Source organism: Canis aureus, chromosome 19, assembly GCF_053574225.1.
Source record: "Canis aureus isolate CA01 chromosome 19, VMU_Caureus_v.1.0, whole genome shotgun sequence".
NCBI classification, from domain to species: Eukaryota; Metazoa; Chordata; class Mammalia; order Carnivora; family Canidae; genus Canis; species Canis aureus.
Window position 1 is genome coordinate 36,468,775 of NC_135629.1, and position 21,935 is coordinate 36,490,709.

General features: G+C 41.6%; 1 protein-coding gene and 1 long non-coding RNA gene across 7 annotated transcripts in view; one reads left to right on the forward strand and one right to left on the reverse strand.

Annotated features, from left to right (window-relative positions):
* CACNA2D3 (calcium voltage-gated channel auxiliary subunit alpha2delta 3) overlaps window positions 1-21,935 on the reverse strand; it is an 832,272-nt gene that overhangs the window by 283,866 nt on the left and 526,471 nt on the right. For all 6 annotated transcript variants that reach the window (XR_013357842.1, XR_013357841.1, XM_077858494.1 and 3 more), the window contains one exon: window positions 5,323-5,401. Coding sequence is in view for 4 of the 6 variants with exons in the window: in XM_077858494.1 (XP_077714620.1) it covers window positions 5,323-5,401 (79 nt within the window). In the remaining 2 variants the exon portion in view is untranslated. The remainder of the gene's footprint in view (window positions 1-5,322; window positions 5,402-21,935) is intronic.
* LOC144289901 (uncharacterized) overlaps window positions 490-21,935 on the forward strand; it is a 32,960-nt gene continuing 11,514 nt past the window's right edge. Inside the window, exons 1-2 of the long non-coding RNA XR_013357851.1 lie at window positions 490-632; window positions 15,349-15,594. This is a non-coding gene — a long non-coding RNA (uncharacterized LOC144289901). The remainder of the gene's footprint in view (window positions 633-15,348; window positions 15,595-21,935) is intronic.

Consider the following 21,935-nt stretch of genomic DNA (forward strand, 5'->3'; position numbering starts at 1 on the left):
TGAAAGTTCCCATTTGTTCTTGACATTTTTGTCAAGAACTGGACTACATGCCTACACAGACTGAGGCAGGACCACTTCTGGGACACACAGGCTGGGTATAAATCCTCATCCAGCCTTTATTAGCTATGACATATTAAAGTCTTGCCTCAATCTCTAAATTCCATTTTCTAGATTCCTCTATATTATGGGAAACAGGCAAGAGTCTTCCATGAAAAGGGACTATCTTCACCCCAGAGAGAGGCAACCTCACAACCTGGTGAAGAGTTAAGCTCAGGCTTTGGATCTGCTGGGCCTGAATCCTGGCTCTGTCACCTCCTGGCTGCTCACCTGGGGCAAGGTGCCAGTCTCTCCAGATCTGTTTCCTGCTCATGTACCTCCTAAAGCTTATTAAGAGGTCAAAAGAGGTAATACACGAACATACTTGACATTCTACCTGCCACTGAGTAAGCAGTTCATCATGCTTAGCTGTAACCAAAAACATAGCTCTGTCTTCAGCTTCATCACCATTATCTTCTCCACTCCAATCTTCATGTTCTATAGAATGTACACCATGGAATATTATTGAGCCACGAGAAAGAAGAAAATCCTGCCATGGGGACAACATGGACACTGAGACCACCATGCTAAATGAGGTATGTGCGATGAAGTAAGACTAATACTATTTGATATCACATAAGTGGAATTTATATGGAATCTAAAAAGGCAAAATGTGTAGAATCAAAGAGTAGAATGGTGGTTACTAGGGGTGTGTGTGTGTTTAGGAGGGGAATTAGGAAGACATTGGTCAAAAGGCATAAAATTTTTAAAAAAGAATTACATAAATGTATCTGAATGACATTTTTTGCCTTCTCACACCTGTTTCAAAATGGCAAAAAGCTTTAATTTTCATTTTCCCCTAAACCCCACTGATAACCATTCTGGCCTCATAAATTTAAGTTATCTGTTAGAGAACAAGGTAGTTGGAAAGGTAGAGTGAAATTAAGAATTTACTGATGGAAAGACTGTGGGTATGAACTTCTGAGGAGGGCTCAGGCCACCAATTCTTTCAAATGAGGAGAAAATGACCATTAACCCATCAAAAAGGGACAAGCTGAGCAGACAACCAAGAGAGCCTCGTGTGGCATTTCCATTCGACCTAACGATGACTGATTGGTTGAGAACCCAAACACAGAGGTCCTTCTTTATTTGCACAGCTGGAAAACACTCCCTTCACCGTGATTTTTGAAGGAGAATCAGGCAGTGCTTATTTAAAATCTTGGCACACTGAACATTAGAGAAGGTCATCATGGCTTTATGGAATATTGGGGCTAGTCAGTCCTTCTTTTCTGCTCCCCCAGTTCACTTGTTTATCCAATAGTGTGAAAGCAGAGCTTTAAATTCCACAAGCCGTTCTACAGTGGCAATGATTGTTTTAATGTATTTAAAATGGTTTGCTGCTTTGCCTCATTAGGGCTGGTTCCCTCAAGATAGGACCTAGTTATGCATAAAATGAAACAAACCGATGAGCTCCAGGCCTCTCTGGTTTTTGCTAGTAGATTGGACAAGGGATAGAACTCCTGCAAGGGGTAGGAAAATCCCCAGGAACCCATTTTCAAGGGACAGTGTCTGAGGTGCACTGGCTGAGAACTGTCTCCATGGCTACCAGGCTTCCTAGCAAGAAGAAATGCACTGATAGTGGGTCCTTGGCCACCAACCTGGGGAAAAGATAGGTGCTGGCCATACAACTCCTGAGTCACTCTGGCCAGCCAGTCAACAGGCTTTTCCGTGGACTCCCCTGGGCTCTCCCTGGGTCTGTTTTGGTCCTCGAATGCTAATGCTTCATTTCACTGAAGAACTTGGCTGACTCAGGGAGAAAGTATGTAAGGGGGGGCCCCTCTGGACCTCATGTCACTTGAGATGAAAAATGTTATGCTGCCTCCATACTATAACAATCTGAGACTATAAACAATGATTTAATTAATGACCATAGAAGAATACTTGTTCACCGATGTTACGTGGTCAAAAACCCCATAACTGACGCAACGTGAAGCCAATGTTTATATGGGCACAGATGACTGGAACCTAACATTTTGATGGCAACTGTTACTTTGAAGAGTGGCAAACAATGACATTTTATTCTCAAGGCCCTTTAGAAAAGTAGCAGAGTGAGGAAGGCAGAACTCTTGAGAGAGACTTGCTTTGGCAGTGAAGGCAACGACCGATTTGTACAGGAAGAGAAGGAGGATCACTGTGGAATCCAATGGCCTGGCCAGCTAAGCAGCTACTATTACCTCCTTGGGTTTTCCAAGTTGCTATACTCAGAACTTCTAAATCGAAAGGGCTACATTCTATAGCCAGGCCCTGGAATACTCTGAGTTGACTAAATTGTCTTCAAAAGGATGCTTCAAAGATTCTTATAAACAATGACTAAAACTAAATTATGGTGTAATATTAGTTGATTAAGACAAGACTTCAATTTGAGTAATTTTCATCAGCTGGACACAGACAGTGGTAAAAACAAGAACCCATGACTAAAGGCATACTAGCTGATGGGAAGAATTGCAATCTGATGTGGCAGGAATAACAGCAACATTTTTAAAAATTTGAAAATGGAAAGGAACTCTTTCTTTTCAAGACCACAAAATAAAGGAAAAAATGGGGAAAAGTGTAGCTCGCTCAAGGTTTTCAAATGTCAACAAAGTTCCAAAAATTATTTCAACAATAGCCTCTTCACTCAGAGGAAATCTGGGATTCACTCAGCCTCCATAACTTCATGCCTATGTTTCTCCTATACTTCTCCCTGAAATGAAGCCAGATGCATTATTCTGAGACCATCAGAATTGCTGATGACTTTTAGTGAGGCAAGCCAGCCAATCAACTAAAATAATTATAAAATGTGTTATGTTAGCACTTCAAGGAAATGTTGAAACCTCCCATGCAATTCCCTACTTTGTAGATGAGGGAATTGACATTGGCTTAAAAGACTGTTCCAAGTAGAAGCAGATAATTCAAGACAATGTTGAACAAAGGGAAAGGTGAGCAAAGGTTATTTACTTGGCCACACACCTTTTCCCGACTCACTTCCCACACCCATCCAGCCATCGTGCTGAGACCCCACAGAACGTACATACTTTTCTCCATGGGCTTACCTCTGCCCACACCCAATTCAGCAGTGGGGAGACCTGGCCCAAGCTGAGGGTCATAATCTTTTCTGGAGGGAGGAAGGAAGGGACTTGAAATCAGAATTTAAGGTGCCGATCAGTCTCAAGTGGAGAAGATATAAACTCTTCTTCTTAATATCCTGTCTTGTTCACAATGTGCTGTGTGGACAGATGAGTGTGCATGGCATGGGGTGGTCATTTTGAGATGTGTCCACACCATAGCAGGGGAGGTCTGTCTACAGGGAGGAAGAATGCCAAGGAGCATAGACAGAAACCAAGGAGGAAAGGAATGGAAACACAGCTCCCTGGCCCCTCTTGGGACATGAGTTTCCCTTCCCACTGGGTTCTGAGTCACCCCCTTTCCTCTCCAAAACACTCCTCTTTTTAATTTCGGAGAACAACTTTGGTTGCTTGCAACTAAAATAACTTTGTCTTAAGAACTGGGATATGCAAACTCTTCATGGAATCCTCTTTCCTCCACTAAGGCACCAACGTTGGAACTTTTTAAAATAAAAGATGGCTTAGGAGACAATATTAAAAAACAAAACAAAACAAAACACCTAAATCCATCAAGACCAGTTTACCATGTGATAGGATATGTCTTTCTTTATAAGTATTTATAGCCAATTTACTCATTTTTCAAACATGAAAGGTGTATTCACTCTGAGCAGGATAGGAGGCTCAGGCTCTCCCTGAGTACACATGATGAAATCAGAGCTAAAGGCTGCTGTCATGGAGCATGTAGCCTCTGAGGGGAAATAAGACATGCCTACAGACCAAAATGGCACCAGGAAATAATATTGAGCATTTATGTGCCAGGCACCATGCTACCAGTTTTACCTACACAACCTCATTTCAGGTGGGGCAGGTGTCATCACTACCATTGTTCTATAGGTGACACAACTCAGACCCAGATGGGTTTGGTAACTTGTACATGAGTTGTGGATGGTGGAGGCTGGATTTGAACTCGAGTCTCTAGGAGTCTGAACTCTACCACCTATTTGCCTCCTATGCTTTGCCTTCTTGGTTGTGTGTAACATGAAAGGAAGCCCTTAATAAACTAGAAGGCCCTGTTTCTTCCCTCCCTCTAGCTTCCCCAAAGCATCATTTCAGACACACGACGGGGGATGATTAATCAATAGACTTCAGAACATAGGAAAGACAAAATTATTGAATACTTACCATGTCCCAGCACTGAACCAAGCACCTAATATACACTGTTTCATTAATCTTTATATTTAGTAGGAATCAAAGGAAGAACTATTACCGGCATCCTGATTTTGAAGATTAGAACACCAAGGCAGCTTAAAGTTAGTGAATTTAATCAGTTGAGTAGGCTACATTATGCTATAGGAACATATCAAACTGGAAATCTCAGTGGCTTAACACAAAGGATTTTTTTACATATTTTTTATTTATTTATTCACGAGAGACACAGAGAGAGAAGCAGAGACACAGACAGAGGGAGAAGCGGTCTCCATGCAGGAAGCCCGATGTGGGACTCGATCCCGGGACTCCAGGATCATGCACTGAGCCAAAGGCAGATGCTCAACCACTGAGCCTCCCAGGTGTCCCAACACAAAGGGTTATTGATTAGATACATATTCAGTGTGGGCTGGCAGCGGACAGGGGGAGTAGAAGGGCATCAGTCCCTGATGATCCCTCAGGGAGCCAGGCTGATGAAATTGTTTCACGACTATTCCATCTGGAACATGGAGTTTCAGAGTTCACAAGGGTAGGAGAACAGAGAATGGACACTATCATACCAGCTCCAGAACGCTTTAGCCCAGAAATGACCCAGGTTGGTTTTGCTTACAGCCTATTGGCCAGAACCAGTCTTGAAGTTCCACCTAACTACAAGGGGACTGGGAATGGGGAGTGAGTGCTTGGATATCTGATGCACAGTAAATTGCTCTGCCATAGTAATATTCCCAAGCTCATCCAGCTACTATGCAGCAGAGCACAGAGGTTCAACCATTCCATTTGACTATGTCCTCAAAATTTGCAAACACATTTGGGAATTGTTACAAGTCTATCAAAAAACCATTTAGAAACACCCAAATCTTACCCTAGAAATCACAGCCTTCTCTTAGAACTTTCTACTTTCTCTTAACTATCCAAACTTGCGCGCATCCTAGGAGAAGTTACTTGTGAGTTGAGTACAAGATGGCAGGGAACCTACCTTTGTTGGCACAAGCCATCCACTTGAGATTGTCTGCAAAAGCAGCCTCTCGTCCAATGAGGTAGGTGAAGATGCGGACCTGAGAGGAAGAGGAGCACAGGCATCAGGGATATGCACCTTTCACCATGCTGCCCAGACCACATGCATGGCTCCCGCACATGTGGTTTACCTCTTTAATGCCCCAGGCTTCCCATCTGTAGGAACATATTTAAGACATTTGAAGTACAGTCAGCTAGAAATATATTCAAAACTGGAGCCTTTGATCTTTTAAACCATATGGCACTGGTGGTAGTTGTTTTTCGGTGTGCAACTCACGACAGAGGAGAACAACTCGAAATGGGAAACGAGCAGCCTCACGGGCCTGGATTTGCTGCCCACATATGGACAAGGATCCTCTAGGTCTGGACCAAATCCGCACCATTTTCCTAATCCACACAGGAAACACAGAGTGTGCTCTTCTTGAGCATATGAACGCCACCAAAAGACCCTCAACATTTCCCCCCAATGGTGAGGACAGGCTACATACACTCTTACCATCTGTGGTGTCTGGCGTGATTTTAATAGGTAATTAACTGGGACCAGAGGTACGGCCGGTAGCCAGGAGACCAAGAAGGACTCTTTCTAGCCTTCCTAAGCTTTTGGCTTCCGAAGAGCCGAGAACACATGTAAAGCCCTGACTCTCCCATTTTGGACTGCTTTTTCAACTCTCTCTCAGGAGGCCTGAATTCTTTGAAATAGAGCACAACCCATCTCCCAAAGTAGTACTTGAAGGTTAGATGGAAGAAAGGGGACTAAAAGGGTTACGACTCTTGAATTCAAATTTAAAACAGTATGTGGATTCAACAATACACGGTCCAAACAAAACTCTTCTGGCAGGCCAGGCATAGTCCTATGACTACCACTCTGTGGCCAAGTTAAAAGAAGACATGCCATCAGATGAAGATGCTGGATATGTGGCACGAAAGGCTTTTTACCAGCTGATGTCCCTTCAGCTCATCAAGCCTGGTCAGGCATCCCTACTGGTCCTTCAGCACTTTTATTATAGTTACAGCTAACTAGTATCTCACATGGTTACACTTGTGAGATTGATCTCCAGTAGACTGTCCACCTGATACAAGGAAGGAAGGGCTGTGTCTCTTTTTCCCTGGTTGTGTCCTGATGGAGCACAGTACTTAGAATGTGAAAACTCAATACATGAAAGGATAAAAAGATACGAATGCTCCAGAGTACAGAAATACAGATCTTGCTTTAATTAATTAATTAGTTAATTAGTTTCTATTTTCTAAAATAGGCTCCATGCCCAACCTGGGGGTTGAACACATAGCCCCAAGATCAAGAGTCACATGCTCTACCAACTGAGCGAGCCAGCCAGGTGTCCCCTGTCCCCAGATTTTGTTTTGATCATAAATATTCTCTTACCTGGGCATTATAGCTCAAAGGCAAGTTTGCAGAAATATTAAAATGCACATTCTCACTTTGGAGCCTCAGTCTGCCCATGCTTGTGTGCACCAAGACAGTCATTCTATCCATCACAGCTCCTACAAGGGGGCTTCTCAGGTGGCTGAGCAGGCAGAAAGAGTTTTGCCTCACTTCATTCCCCTTACTCTTTTCCACACTATTCTCAATGGAGTCACATTGAGAAAGGATTATTTGTTTGTTTGTTTGTTTATTTATTTATTTGTTTGTTTGTTTATGATTGGGAGATTCTGGCTTCTTTTAGGGAAAACAAGAGAAGAGTCAGCCTTATATGCCCAAAGGTAGTTGTCATTGACCTTCCCCCCTATTAAAAAGTCACTTCCCTGTTCACTTTTCCTGCCAGGGCACTGTTGGTATTTAGCTGAAGATGTCTGATTTAGGGAGAAACTGAGGTTCAGTTAAGTAAAATGATTTGCTTTAATTTCAAGTCCTGATTCAATGGGAAGGTCTTCAGAGACCTCAAGATAACACTGGGTCCTCCCTCCTCTCAAAGTCTTGAAGATGCAGGGTCTGTCCATTTAGAAAACCCCAATCAGCCCCATGGCCCAGAGCCAGCATCCATAGGAGCCAGCTCTGGAATCCCATCTTTTGAGACTCAGACTCATGCTTTTTAAATAATTCTTCACCTCACACTTCAAATTTAGGCTATTTAAAGGGAAAACACAAGACCAATAAAAACTTGCATCCCAACTGGCTCTTAACAAAACAAAGTTTAAGAGATAGCTCTTCAGAAATGAAGCTAGGAGTCTACCTTTGTAGGCAAAGAGGAAAGGGTCTGGCAGAGAGCAGCCCAGTTGTTTTCAAGTAAAGATACCTAAACATACCGAACCTCCTCTGCCTTCCAGATGAAGAACCTCAGAATAAACGGAGTTCTCTCTCAGCAGCATAGTTAAAACTCCAGGACAATGCTGTGAATCACTGGCAAAACTTCTATAATTCCTCACTTAAAAAGATGGCAACCCATTTGGAAAACCAGTAGGATTGTGCCAAACTTCAGACCAGACATGATTGCTCAAGTATAATTGTGCTAACAATAACTACAATAATGGAAACCAGCATCTCAGCCCCCAAACCCCCACCATGCTCCTACACCACTGCCCTGGCTCCTACAGTTAGCACCATCCCTTGGGTCAGGTACATGATAAGGGATTTACAGGCATTATATTTATTTTGTTGGTTTGTATTTTATTTCATTGCTTATGAAAGAAAATCAGAATCACGTTCAGTATTTCCATTTATGTGGCGGCCTTGGCTCCCTGTGGACTGCCCTCCTTATCTAAGTAGAAATGGCAGGGAAATGACTTGTCACATCTCTGCCTATAAAATAAACATAATCAAATGATACTAGGTTCACGCCTTGGATTTCTCACAATGATGCCTTTCAACTGGCAACAAAAGAGAAGGGATTTTACTCCAAAATAAATATTTTGGAAAGCAATTTAACAATATCCATAGCATTTTATAGTTGTAATTTTTTTCAGGCCCAGTAATTCTACCTCTAGGCATTTATCTTAGAGCCAAGATAACAAATAAAATGCCTGTAGGGGCCAAGCAGGTATTAGAGATGACACGAAGTGGTAGATATATGGAAAAACTATTGAGTTGCACATCTTCTTAAAACCCTATAGTTTCATTTTGTACATTTTCACAAATACACAAAAATGATAAAAGTACAAGAATGTTCATCTTCATTATTTGTAATAGTCAAAAACTGTTAGAGCTTAAGTGTCTCTTGATAGCTGATTGCTTAAAAATGTTATAGTGTATTCATGGAGTGGACTATCATGCAGCTATGTACTCATGCAAAAAGGCATCTATTACAAATCGGTAAGGGGAAAAGAAGCAAGTTGTAGGATATTGGATAGCATAGAACCCTATATATCTTAAAAGGGATTTATACTTTTTACTTCACAAATGTCTACATCACTTGAATGTTTTTACAAGTGAACAAGTATTGCTTTAAGAATTAAAGATCATTTTAGGGGCTCCTGGGTGGTTCAGTGGGTTGTGTTTGCCTTAGGCTCAGGTCATGATCCCAGGGTCCTGGGATCGAGCCCCACATGCCTGCTAAGCAGAGAGCCTGTTTCTCCCTCTGCCCTTCCCCCCTGCTCATTCTCTCTCTCTCTCTCTCCCTCTCTCAAATAAATAAATAAATAAATAAATAAATAAATAAATAAATAATACTTTTTTAAAAAAAATAAAGATCATTTTAAATGAGAATAAAGTAATTACACTATAGTTTCCTCAACCATTCTATAAGGATCTGGGAAGAATCAATGTAGCAGTGAAAATTTAATATGAAAATTATGACATTACAACCCAGCTCTACATCTTCTAGGGTGGGCTGCCGTACTCTACTGCTCAGTTAACTGAGTGCAAAACCTCTAGGAGTAACATAACCAAATTGTTCCTCATTTCTATCAGCAGATTCTGTAACCTGAGAGATTTTATTTCCAACAATCAGGGATTTCTTCCCCAAGAAGCACCATTAGAGAAATAGTCACAAATTTGCCTCGAGCCTAACTACTTTTCAGATCAGAGGTGGTTCTGAAAGCCAAGTTCATAGCACGAAATATCAAGGGACAGAGCCATGGCACAGTTCAGACCACAGCGGGATCAGGACACACCAAAGCTCTTCAGAAAGTCAGGCCTTGACACTCATCATCTGGCATGAAGGCACCACTTTCGTTAATGCAGCATAAAGGCAGGGGGAAAAAGCCTGCATAAACCTATTAGTTCATTTTGGTCTCCGATTCAAGTTTGTATGGTCTTTAAATGTTCTATAAACCCAATTAAGCTTCATAAAATGTTAGAATGTGGACATTTCAAAGTTCAAAGTCATTTAATTTAATCTGCTTAGTATAAAATTTCCCAAGTGAAACAAACAAAAAAAATCAATCCAGTTTTTCCAAAAAACAAATTATGCTCTGACTCATGTAGATCCAATTCCTACCAGAAATTTCAGGGGTGCCATTCCTCTTAACTTGGGTGAATATAGGTAGTAATGAACCAAATCTCTTATTTCTAAAGTCATTAAAATAGAGGAAGAAGAGTACATTCTGGTAGAGCTATCATGGACACACTGCACAGCCAGAAAACAGGCTGCCAGCCACCCCCCCCCCCCACGTCCTTTTGGTAACAAATGGGCTATCACCAATGATCAGGCTTTTGAGATAGTCCAACAGTAGCAGGTCATCATCCCTCTGTCGCAAGTAGCTTCTGAATACCTACTATGAACCAGGGACCATTCTCGGTGTTGGGGATAAAATGGGTAAGCAAAAACAGTCTGTCTGTCTTCAGGGAGTTTACATTTTCATGAGAGTGAAACAGATAATTAATAGCAAATTCGTATCTAATATTTGTTTGTTTGATTTAGTGCTTATGAAGAAAATAAGCAGAGTAAGGAAATAGATAGTGACAAAAGGTGCTATTTTAGGAAGAGAGGAAGGGAAGCCCTCCCTGGTAAGGTAACATGTGATAAGGGGATCTGGACAAAACAGGGTGGGGAAGGGGGAACAAGACACATGGCTGCTGGGGGAAGAATGTTTCAGGTGAAGGGAATAGAAGTGGTACAAAATCGTTGAGATAGGCATGCTCAAGGGATATTGAAGAAACCAGTGGAAATGGAGTGGAGTCAATTAGGATAAGTTGTAGAGAATGAATATGGACAGAAAATAGGGCCCTTGCAACCACTGTCAGAGAACAGAACCACAGAAGAAACTGCATAGAAGCCTGACATGAGCTACACACAATCTTGTAAAAGGGCAAATCTGTCTACAATCTAGAGAACAAGTCATGCTCAACTTGGCTGCACATTTGATTTTCCTGTGATGCTCTTACAATTCTGAATGCTCAAGTCTCATCCAAGTGTAAATAAATCAGATCTTCTGGAGCAGAGGGTCTTTTAATCTCCCTTGGTTCCAATGTGCACCCAAGTTTGAGAACTACAGATATAGGGGAACAGGGTAGAAGCAGACACTAAAGCAGGAGGCCACTGAAGTGTTCCAGGTAAGAAGTGAGTGTGGCTCTGGCCAGGGTGGGGAGAGGTCTTGGACTTCGCTGGACATCAGAATCCCCGGACCTTGACTCACACATTGCCCCAACACCCATCCTCCAGAGATTTCAACTAAGTAGTCCACAGATCTACATTTTTAAAAAGTACCCATGATGGGTCTGACAGAGGTAGACTGATGTCAACACTTTTAAAGAAACACTGACAAGATGATAAGTCTTGAGTAAAGATAAGTGGAACCAGGAATTAAGAAATCAGTGGAGCCATTTCAAACAAATGGGTTTCTATAGATTGCTAAGGATTGAGGCTAAACTTCCAGGAGTTTACAATCTGTATGTGGTCTAAAAGAGAGAGAGAGAGAGAGAGAGAGAGAGAGAGAGAGAGAGAAAATGGATCAAGAGGATCTTTTTTTTTTTTTTTTTTTTTTAAAGTTTGTGTCAATCCAACAAGTCAGGAACATCAGACACCAACCAGACTGGGCAACCAAGCATAAGCCAACTGCACTTCCTTTTTCCCCCAAAAAGGGCAGGTCTATACTCACATGTCCATAGCTAGAGCTGAGTTTTCACACCAAAAGGTGCTCCTTGATATTATAATAACCCCACTCATGCTCCCACATACAGAGGAAAGGACTGAGAACAGCATATTTAAAAGCCTCCAAATACATATTTTTTACATTTATTAAAAAAAGAAGACAATCTTTCATTTTAAAGTAACATTTAACTATAAATCTAGCACTTCTACCTTATAAAACATGTAATTTATATGGATTTTATGTATAAATGCCATTTGCAAAAAAAATTGTCCAGTACCTCTGAGTGCCCATATCTACAGGTTCCAAATTTTAATTCACCTAAGTGGCAGCCTCTGCAAATAAGCATGTGAACTCACCTTCACATACTCCACCCGCCCATGGCCCTTTAGGGTCACTGCCCAACTCAATTATCCCCTAAAACACCTCCAGGATTTCTCAAAAATGGTGCACAACTTCGGCTTTAGAAAGAAGTTTCCTGATGTCTTTAGGCTTTCAAAGCCAATTTACTATTACTGAATATGTTCTTAATCTGTATCTTCACAAAAGATACTCCTAACCTACTTCTCTTATTTGCTCATTTCAATGAATTGTGCTTTAGAGAAGCACCTCTGAATAAAATCTTTAAACTCTAAGCAGAAGCTGAGGACTAGAACTTGATTATTCCCCAAATGCTTCATAAATCACCACCAATAATGTCTTCACAAAAACACTGCAAGAGTAGAGGTAGCGCCAGAGAAGGTTGATGCCAATGGAAACAGTTATACTGAGCAGGCTGCTTTAATCTAGAAGCCATCATGCTCATAATAAAAGATGAAACATCCTTATCCAAAGGATGAGAAATGCACATAAGGTAACACTGCCCTGAGCAGCAGTAAGATGGGACAAATTGAATTAGATTACAAAAGTAATAAAATTTCAACAAATGAATATCATAGATCATTATGATAAATGTGCTGTCATTTGGGGGATGCTCTAAGAGTCTATATAATCTCTTTCCTCTCAAGCACAGTGCCTGATACCTCATGTGTGGTATTGAAAACATCCCAATTAAAAAAAAAAATGCCATTTGTGATCTTCTGAGCAGGAAGATGCAAGTCCAGTTCTGGGGCCATGTGTTGTGTCAAGGTAAAGGAGAAGGTGTCTCTGAGTCATCCAGAGACGGCAAACTGGGTTAGCACAGAACACAGGATATGACACGCTGCTTCACAGAGCATAAGAAGTCAAGCTACAAACATCCTCAAAGTTGGTGACACAATTCACTAGACTATCCAGCCCTAAGGACTTCATTCAGGAGGCAAAGCCAGTGTTTCACTGTGTCTTTTTATGTTCTCTATTTCTGATGCTCCGATACCTGGGGCCTTCCTGCCTTGGAGGAACTACCCCTCCCAGGGCTAGCTAATTCCTGCAGGTAACAAACGACTTGCCCACAAGTGCACCTCTGAATGCAAATAAACCAATCCAGGCCTCTTCTTTTTATCAGCTATTCACACTCTGGATCCACCTGCCCTAATCACTCTCTGGTCCGTACTAGACAACTAGGGATAAGTCCTGTGCCCCAAAGCCCACAGAGATTACTCAGTCCTAAACCTGCTTACCCTGCTTTCTCTCTTTCTCCCCTTGGCAACCACACCAATGAAGAAGGCTTCATTCACCATCTAGTTTCCTCTCCCTTTCTTTGCCCACTCACCTTGCCTTGGGGCTTCCCCTTGAAGCAGCTCCATGTGGTATGGCATGCTTCTGGTTTCTAGGGGACTACGAGTATACTCAATTTCCTTCACATCAAGCATTTCTAGGTCTGTGTGCCTTACCATATCTGACTCAAGTAAATACTGAGTACCCTTAAAACAGCTGGGAATCAGGAGACCTGGGTTCCAGGTCAGTCCAACTGCACATTTACTGACTTGGCGACCTTGAGCAAGTTAGTTAAACCCTCAGACTGTACTTTCCTTGTGGATGGGTAACATGTGGACCATCCACCCACTCCCTGTGATCAATAGCAAGCCAGATAATGGATGCAAGGACAGGTCAGAAGCAGTGAATTCTAGTCAGAGAGTTGCATCCGAGTGTATTGGAGACAATTTGCTGTAGTAAAACTAAACAAAGTGAACTGAGGAAAGCCAAATCTCCTATCCCAGATACCCCCTCCACCCTGCCCAGAAGTCTGATTAAAGAGGAAATTGTCTGTTGTGGGTGAAGAAGAGGATTCTTCCTAGGAGAGAGTTTTGAGGAGTCATCACTGCTATCTGCCATTACCAAGGATAATGGGATTGACAATCCCTAACACTAGAATTACAGCGATGACAACTTCTATTAACCTTGGCAGAGTTGTAAGATCCATTGAGACTTTGGCAAAGCTGTGGACTTTACCCCTACAAAAAATGCCCAAGCCTGTACATTCACAATTTCATGTAAGATTGATGAGATTTGGGGTATCTCCTCCACCAAAGACCCAGATTCCCTAGGCACCTCTGGATCTCAGGTTAAGAACCTCTGTTTGATATTTTATATTCTGCACTCTAAATTCCTCAAAAGCAAATTGTATTCTTTGGACAATAATAATGGGCCCTTCATCTTATGTGATTGCCAAACTGAGAGAGAAGTTCATTTGTTCATTTATATGCCCATTCTCCAATGACTGGTGAGTCCCAGATGTTGGCCATTCATGACTAGATCCAGACTTCACATCAAGAATGACTGCTCAATATGTAGGAACAAGGTGGACACACCAGGAGCCCTGAGACAGAAGAGGCACCATTACAAACCTTGAGTTGGCACATCACATCATGGAGCCTTTGAATGACCACATCTAAAGGAACAGAGATGGAATGGACAAATGGACAGGACCCCTGCCTCATTCATTTCTGAATCCATAGAATCCAGTGCAATGCTTGGCACAGAGCTAGCACTCAAATACATGTTGACTAACAATACCATAAAAACCCCCTTCTGCTGATATGAGGGCTCTTAAATTCATTGCCAAGATTCAGACTGCTAACCACCATGTGGACTACACATCTGTACGGCTAGGAGGTCCTTCCCTGCTTCCCTTGCTCTCTTAGACCTGGAGAGATAAGTGGTGACAGTGACTCATTCACAGGTATGCCCCTTCTTCCAAAAAAGCTTACAGATTAAACACCATGCACAAAAACACAGATTCATGTGGATAAAGCCATTAAATTTAGCAGAACAGATCAGAAAGTCTACTTATGTAAAAGAGAAACTAATTATTCTACAAACTGGCATGTTGATAGTCATGCTTGTGAAACATCTTGGGATCATGTCACTCCCTAGCTTAGAACCCTGTGATGTCTTCCCATTGCGCTTGGAATATATTCCCAAACCTTGATCACAGCTAAGATGCCCAGAAGATCCAGAAACATGACAAACTCATTCTGTCTTTAGGGTCTTTGCATCCACTTGTCCCACTGGCTGGAATGTTCTTCACTCTCCCACTTTCAGTATCTAACTCCCTCTCATCACATTTGTCTCCTTCATGATACTTGGTACATTTTGTAATTATCTTAATGACTTATTTTCTTGAATTACATTTATTTCTCCCACTAAACAGAAATGCAGATATTGTGGGGGAAGAATGAGGCACCAGTACCCAACTCAGTGCCCAGGATGTAGTAGATTCTCAGAGATTATCAGTCACCCACTTTCTCTTCACTTGTTTTCACAAATTTTATAAGTCAAAATAAGTCAGCATGGGACACTTGTGAACTTATTAGTGTTAGAGCTCTTTCCTTCATTACCAACTTCATTTTAAATGCTTTCTTATTTTTTTCAGACTGATCTGCTAACAACCAGCTGAAATTTCACTTTCTCCTATGATCAGTTCCCTTGATTTCTTTGAAGCTCAGTGATAAATAGGAAGAAATGGAGGGGTGAAAAGCTCTGGTCTTTATTATTACCATCTCATCTTCAAAAGCCAGAAAATAGTGTCTTAGTTGCCTCGCACAGGTGGATCATCAGTTTCATAGTATGTTTCTTTTTTTCCTAGGTGCTGTCCCTTAATTCTAAATGGAAGCCATGCAAAGCCAGAAGTCAATTGTATTTTAAATAACTGCTTGGTTCAGGTATTACCTCGCAGGGAAAAGATGACATGCCACAATGGTAATGGGACGTTTGCCACCCAGATCAGCATATACGACCAACCAACTTTCAGAGAAATGTCTCCTTCTCCCACTTGGGACAGTTTGAACAGATGGAAAAAGGTCATGAATAACAGGAATGGCTGGGTGGACAGGTGAGCAGAATGCAGTATATATAAAACAGGGTTGAGAACTGGACACATCCAGTTTTAGAATCTGGGTCTTCCCCAATTGAGCTAGGCAACCTGGGGTGAGTTACTTGATCTTTCTGAGCCTCATTTTCCTTACCTACAAGGCACTGTGGCTAACATAATAGTACCTGTATGACAAGACTGTGGTTAAATAGAACCAAAATGGTAGGGGTTGGGAGGGGGGAGGGGTTGTGCTATGAACGAATTTATATGTGGGGGGTCCTTTCTAAGAGGAGATCTCTAGTGGGGCATTTTGCCTGGACCCTAAAGAGAAAATGTGCAGGAAAGGGCCCAGAGGTGTGAAGCTTGAAGACATGACTTGGCCTGCCAGTCTGGACGTTAGAGGAAAGCTCCTTTTTCCTTAATGTGCTCCCTCAAGTTTGTGTTTGCCACCCAGATGAGGGTACAGGACCAAGACTTACTTGGCCTTGGGCACAAATGTGGTCCTCGTGTGGGATGTGGGCCAAAGCCCCACAGTAAGAAGTAGCATGCATTTGGATAGAACACTCTCTCTGCAGACCACCCTAGTGAATCAGCACAGTGCAGGTTATAGGTCGAGGATTTAGGAGTTTGGAATTCTGCCCAAATCATTCTCAAACTCATTAAAACCAACAGCTGTTGTGAATTCTAAGCTAGTACAGTTCTTGTCACTTCTAGTTTCCCAACCAATCCTCCCTGTCACTAAGAATTAGTCTAAAATAGCAGTTTCTGCTGTCAAATCACCTGCCACCTTCTGGGGCTTACTGTCAGTAAGAAAAGTCAAGGACTCATCAGACGACTGCAAGGATATCCTTGAGGGCAGAGTTCATTCCATTTTACCTGTGATTCTCCAAAAGGCAGACAGGTAGGGACATAGCTCTGGGGGTGGGGGAGTGTGGGAGTGGTGGCTGTGTATCAGAATCACCTGTGGGGTTTGGGCAATCAGTACATGCTCATTACCTGTACCCCGACCTCTGCCTCCTCCAGGGATTCCAGTGCTCCCAAGACTCCAAACACTCACTATGGGAGCATGCCCAGCTGCAGACCCTACTATGGAGAGTCATAGTTATGACTCACTATAGAGAGCCACTGTTTGGGGGTAGAAAAGTGAGTGAAAGTTCCAGGGGGGAACAGGGGGGCACATGTCTTCTTTCTGAGAAACCCCAGAAGAAAATTTATTTCTTTTATTCAATCAGTAGGGGTTGTATTTAGAATTGTTATGTTTTAATCTTATAGACTATAAGCCCTAGAGCTGTCCGGGGTTCCCTTTTGGCATTGGCCGACCTCAAGCAGAGGGCTCAAACACCTCCAACAGAGAGTGTTTTTTTGGCTCTACTTTTATTACTATTGGCTCTACTATTATTAGGTCATAAATTTTTTCAGTGCTCTTATCATGAAAGAGGGTTATATTTTGTCAACTGCTTGTAACTGTAAAGTCCTGATAGTCCTTCTCTTAGCTTTGTGCATTGGTTGGAGGGATACTTGAAGCCAAAAGAAGTCTTCCTCATCTTTCCTCCAACTCTTTGCTCCTGGAAATGAACCCTCAGGCATTTCTCACATTTTCTCTCCCCCCCCCGCCCCCCACCAAAGTTCTACATGTTAGAGAAAAACAACTGAAAGTTAGTATGGTTAAAAGGCATTGTGACCAAGAAACACTGAGGAAGGGGAGGTCGTGCAAGGTAACAGACCATCTCTGTCCTGTAGGAGCTTTCCTGCAGTGGAGAGAAGCCACAAACTCAGAAGAATCAACATGGGATGCACGGGGATGGTGGAAAAAGGTGGCCTGGGAGGCATTGGACAAAACAGCAAAATGTAAACCAAGAAGAGCAATGGGTTTTGATAGAACAAAAAACGTACACTTGAATGAAGTTGTTAGTCTTAAGAGCTAGAACTTATTTTGTTTCCTCACCATCACATTTTACTTACTCACTGGTTTGTTGTTTTTCTGGAGTCAGGATATTTCATAGGGATCAAGGGCAGAGAAAGAGAGATACTGTGTCCTGGTATCGAGTTCTTTGTTTTTCCCAAAATGTGTTTCTCCTGCCTGGGAACCTCAAGATTGGTCAAAGCTGCTGGCTCTGATGTCAGCAAGGAAATTCTACAGTTTTCCATCTTAAACATCACCTTCTGGGAGATTGGGGCTTTTCCTGGAGGAATACGTTTGAGGACATGAGGCTGCATGGGAGGGAGTGGCCAGAGAATCTGCTGTAGCCTGGAAGCCCACTCTTCCAGAGCACTTGGTGACTTCTAATGACTTGAGGGTTAAAAGTTCCTAATTAATGACATGGGATGGGGAAATGAATTTCTTTGGAAGTTTCTTATTAAATTTAATTATTGTGATTTTCATCTCCTCTGCCAACACTTAGTCCAAGCCATTAATACCTCTTAACTAGATTAACAGCCAGGCCTCTTATCTGAGCTTTTCCATTGTTATCCAGTCCCAAAGAAAGCTTCTTGCATCCTTACCTTGTAGAAGTTCTAAAGGGGCATTGCTTTCATCTAGAACAGGAATTAAAAGCCACCCTCAACCCCTGTTCTGGTCCCTGCCTTGTCCCATAATCCTACCTCAGGCTGACCCTCATCATTGTCAAATTCCCACCCATCCACTTCCTCCCAGGATGACCTTTTTCCAATTCACCCAACACCTGAAGGTTTTTTTCCTCCCACGGGGCCTTTGCACATGCTGCTCTCACAACACTGAAACATTTTAGCATTGACATTTCCTTCCCATCTTCTTGGTCCTATTATAAAACTTTCCATCTCCCAAAGTCCCTCCTCCATCCTGTTATCTAAAATAAGTCTTCCTTTTATGCTTGGTCTCAGCCCCTATTGCTTTTCTACATGTAATCAGTGCAATTTACAGTTATTTGCCTGTCACTTGGCTATGTTCTGTTTCACATACACACACACACATACACACACACGCCAAATACTCATGGCAACACAAATAAAGGTGTGTGTGTGTGTGTAACCTTCATGATGGAGATCAGTTTTGCTCACTATTGTTTAACTCCTAATCCTGAACCTGACCCATAGCAGTTGTCCCAAAATATTTGTCAAATAAGTGGATAAATGTGGTTATTGCAAGCAACTATAAGATACAAACGCAGGCTAAGTAGGGATAATCCATCATGATGTATGCAGTAGGAACATGCTAAGAGAAATAAGGGAATAGTACAGAATTAAAACTATATTGAGCAATTGTCCACTGTCACCTATCATAATGGTAGGATTGCAATGAGACAGGTATTATCATTATTCTTATTTAATAGATGAATAAATTGAGATTTGGAAAAGGTAGGAACCTGTCCTAGGTCACACAGCTGGTAAAGTGACAGCTGTCAAACCCTTTTATTAAGGCAAACAGGACTCCAAATTTCATGTTCTTAATTGCAACACTTTGACATGAGAGCAAAATAATTGCTCAAAGGACATGAACTGCTGGATCACAGAATAAGAAATACTCATGGCAACACAAACAAACAAACAAAAACTCAGAGAAAGGAATGTTCAACCTCACTTTAAAGGACAAATACAAATTAAAATTGGGAATTTGGGGGGTATTTTTGGGTTTTTGCTAGGGAATTGAAAATGGCTTGTTAATGATGATGAGAGTATTGAGAAATCGTCTTTCTACTGGTGGGAATATAAACCGGCAATAACTTGGCCGTATCTTTCAAATATTTGAAGTGCACATGACCTTTGACTCAGCAATCCATTTCTAGGAAATCACTTCCAAATACTTCTTTTTCTTACCAGCAAGTTGAAATTTTTCATTTTGCTAAAATGTACAAACCAAATTAATATAATAGTCCAAATCCTATGGTTTCTAAACATTTATCCATTGATGACTTCCATAAGATGCTGTTGCCCGTCATTGTTCAGAGCAAGTTCAGATGTCTGATATACTCTGCTTTTCCTTCTACCCACCAAAGTAATTTGTCTTTTCAAAAGTCTTGATGGATGTTTTCTTTGTTTGACTCTCCATGTTGCCCAAGGAAACCATCATACAGTGAAACGATTTAACATAAAGGATATATGTTGCAATGCTGTTCATATTAGAGAAAAATTACAACCCCCTAAATGTACCCACAGAAAGGGGATTAAATTATAGTGCATTCATTCAATTAACTTTCATGAAGCCATTACAAATAATGGTAAAGTTGATCGCTTAATGACTTGGAAAGACATCACTAAAAGAACAAAATAGGCTCTAAAATGCCATGTACAATCCTATCCTATATATATATATATATATATATATATATATATATACACACACACGCATTACAGAAAAATAATGGAAAGATATATGAAAAAAATATGAAAAAAGTATCTAATGCCATAATCTCTCTGGTGGTTGGCTAGCAGATGATACCTTATCTTTCTTGTTACCTGGTTTTTTAAACATTTTCTATAATGAACAAGAAATACTTTTCTTATAAGAAATATTTTTCAGAAAGAGACCATAAGAAATTTCCATTCGGTTCCATTCATCTGATATTTACAGAGCATCTTCTAGGTGCCAGGGTCTGTGCAAGGCAGAAGGGGTGCAATAGTGCTCCAGTACCCAACTCCATGCAGAAAATATTCAGGTAGGAAAATGCAGGTTAGAGCTTCAGGACTATGGAAATGACTATACAGGTCTCATAATTTTCCACTGAAGATTAGAAGCAGGCACCATTCTCTAGGTCATCAAGAATGGGTTAGGCCAAGAACTATGTGAAAGATCACCCAGACCTGTTGAGCACAGCAAGCCATGCTTTGTCTGTATGTTTGCAGCTAAAATCTTATTTCTATGGGCATTAAATCATTGTTTCATGTCATGCTTCTCCCTTTTGGAAAACATTTGACCTGAAAGATGTCTTGAGCCCAGTGTGACATATCAATACGAAGAGTGAATGTGGGTGCTTGCAGCGCAGCAGAGCCCCTCAGGCGCTGTGCCCTCTGAAGGTCTTCCATGCATTTTTATTGTCTAAAGGGAGCTAGAGAACAAAATCTCAACTTCCGAAAAGTGGTGGGAGGATCCACCAAATTCTCTGACGATAGCAGTCTGTCCAAAGAGGTAGATTTGTCATTAAGAAATCAGAAAATGAATTAAATCCATTTCAGTGCAGCTTACCATAATTAATGCAGCATAATCTGATTTTCTTTAGAGGTGGAAGAACAGAGCAGAAATGCTGCTGTGATACTTGTCCATCTCCATGCTAGGGCAAGGATGGACTGAAGCTAGTGGCTTTATTGTTACGTACGAGAGTCTTGCATCCCCAGGCCTGAGGCCAGCCTCCTGCCTCAGCAGATAATGAGTTTGGCAATCTCTGATACTCTTTTCTGGATGCTAATCCCCAGCATAGAACTTCTATAATGCATGATATAATTTAATACACCTGGCAGACTCACCACCAGTTCATTCTTTTGTTATGTAATAGCCCAAAGTGAAGTCGAGGGTGGTTAATGCTTTGACAACCAGCTATTATCCCCAATAACAGGCGATTTTCAAAGGATTATTGCCGTCAGGAACTATTTTATAATAACTGGCAACTGGAAGCCAATGTAGCAAAAAGTAAGATGGTCTTTGGGAGTCACCATCTATTTTGTACAAATCTGCAAAGATGCTTCAAGCATCTCCCAGATGAAACAACTGGAGTAGTGATGGGTTTTGTAGGCTAAGATAAACCCCCTCACCAGAAAAATTAGAGGGACATGGGCTTTAAAGTTACTCTTTAAAATCTTTCTATTTTGTTATTCCCTCATCTTTTCCCTTTTATGATATTCTGGTGTCCTAAAAGCCTGGTTCCAGTAAGTTACAGAAGCCCTGAGAACTTTCCTGGGAACTCTTACTCTGAAGCTGTTTTAGTTGGTGTCAGGCCCCAAAGGGCAGACTGCCATGGTATCCATTCTGAGGGGTTTCTTTCTGATATGCATGTCCCGACTTAACTGAATCTCACTTTAGGAAGGTCATTCGGGTCAGGTTATGACAAGAGAGGAATAACTTATTGTCCTCCTCAAGCAGGAGGTTGGGATCAGTCTATGGCAAAGTCAGGCTTGATTCAACACAGTGAGTGCTACCCATTACCAGTGGGCCCTGACTCTTGGAGGATTTCTTTTCGGAGAACAGTTTTGTTAGACGTGAGTCCTCTCTTAAAAGAAATGCCTGTGAATGATACATCTCCTTAGGATAGATCCCCTAAACGCACTCATATCCAAACTCAAATTCTGAAACATCAAGAAGGTGGTTTTTTTATGTTACTGCTGTGATAAAAATCATGGAGTTCTTTGTACTCTACGCAGATTGCATAAATCCCAGCTGTTTGAACTTGGGAAAT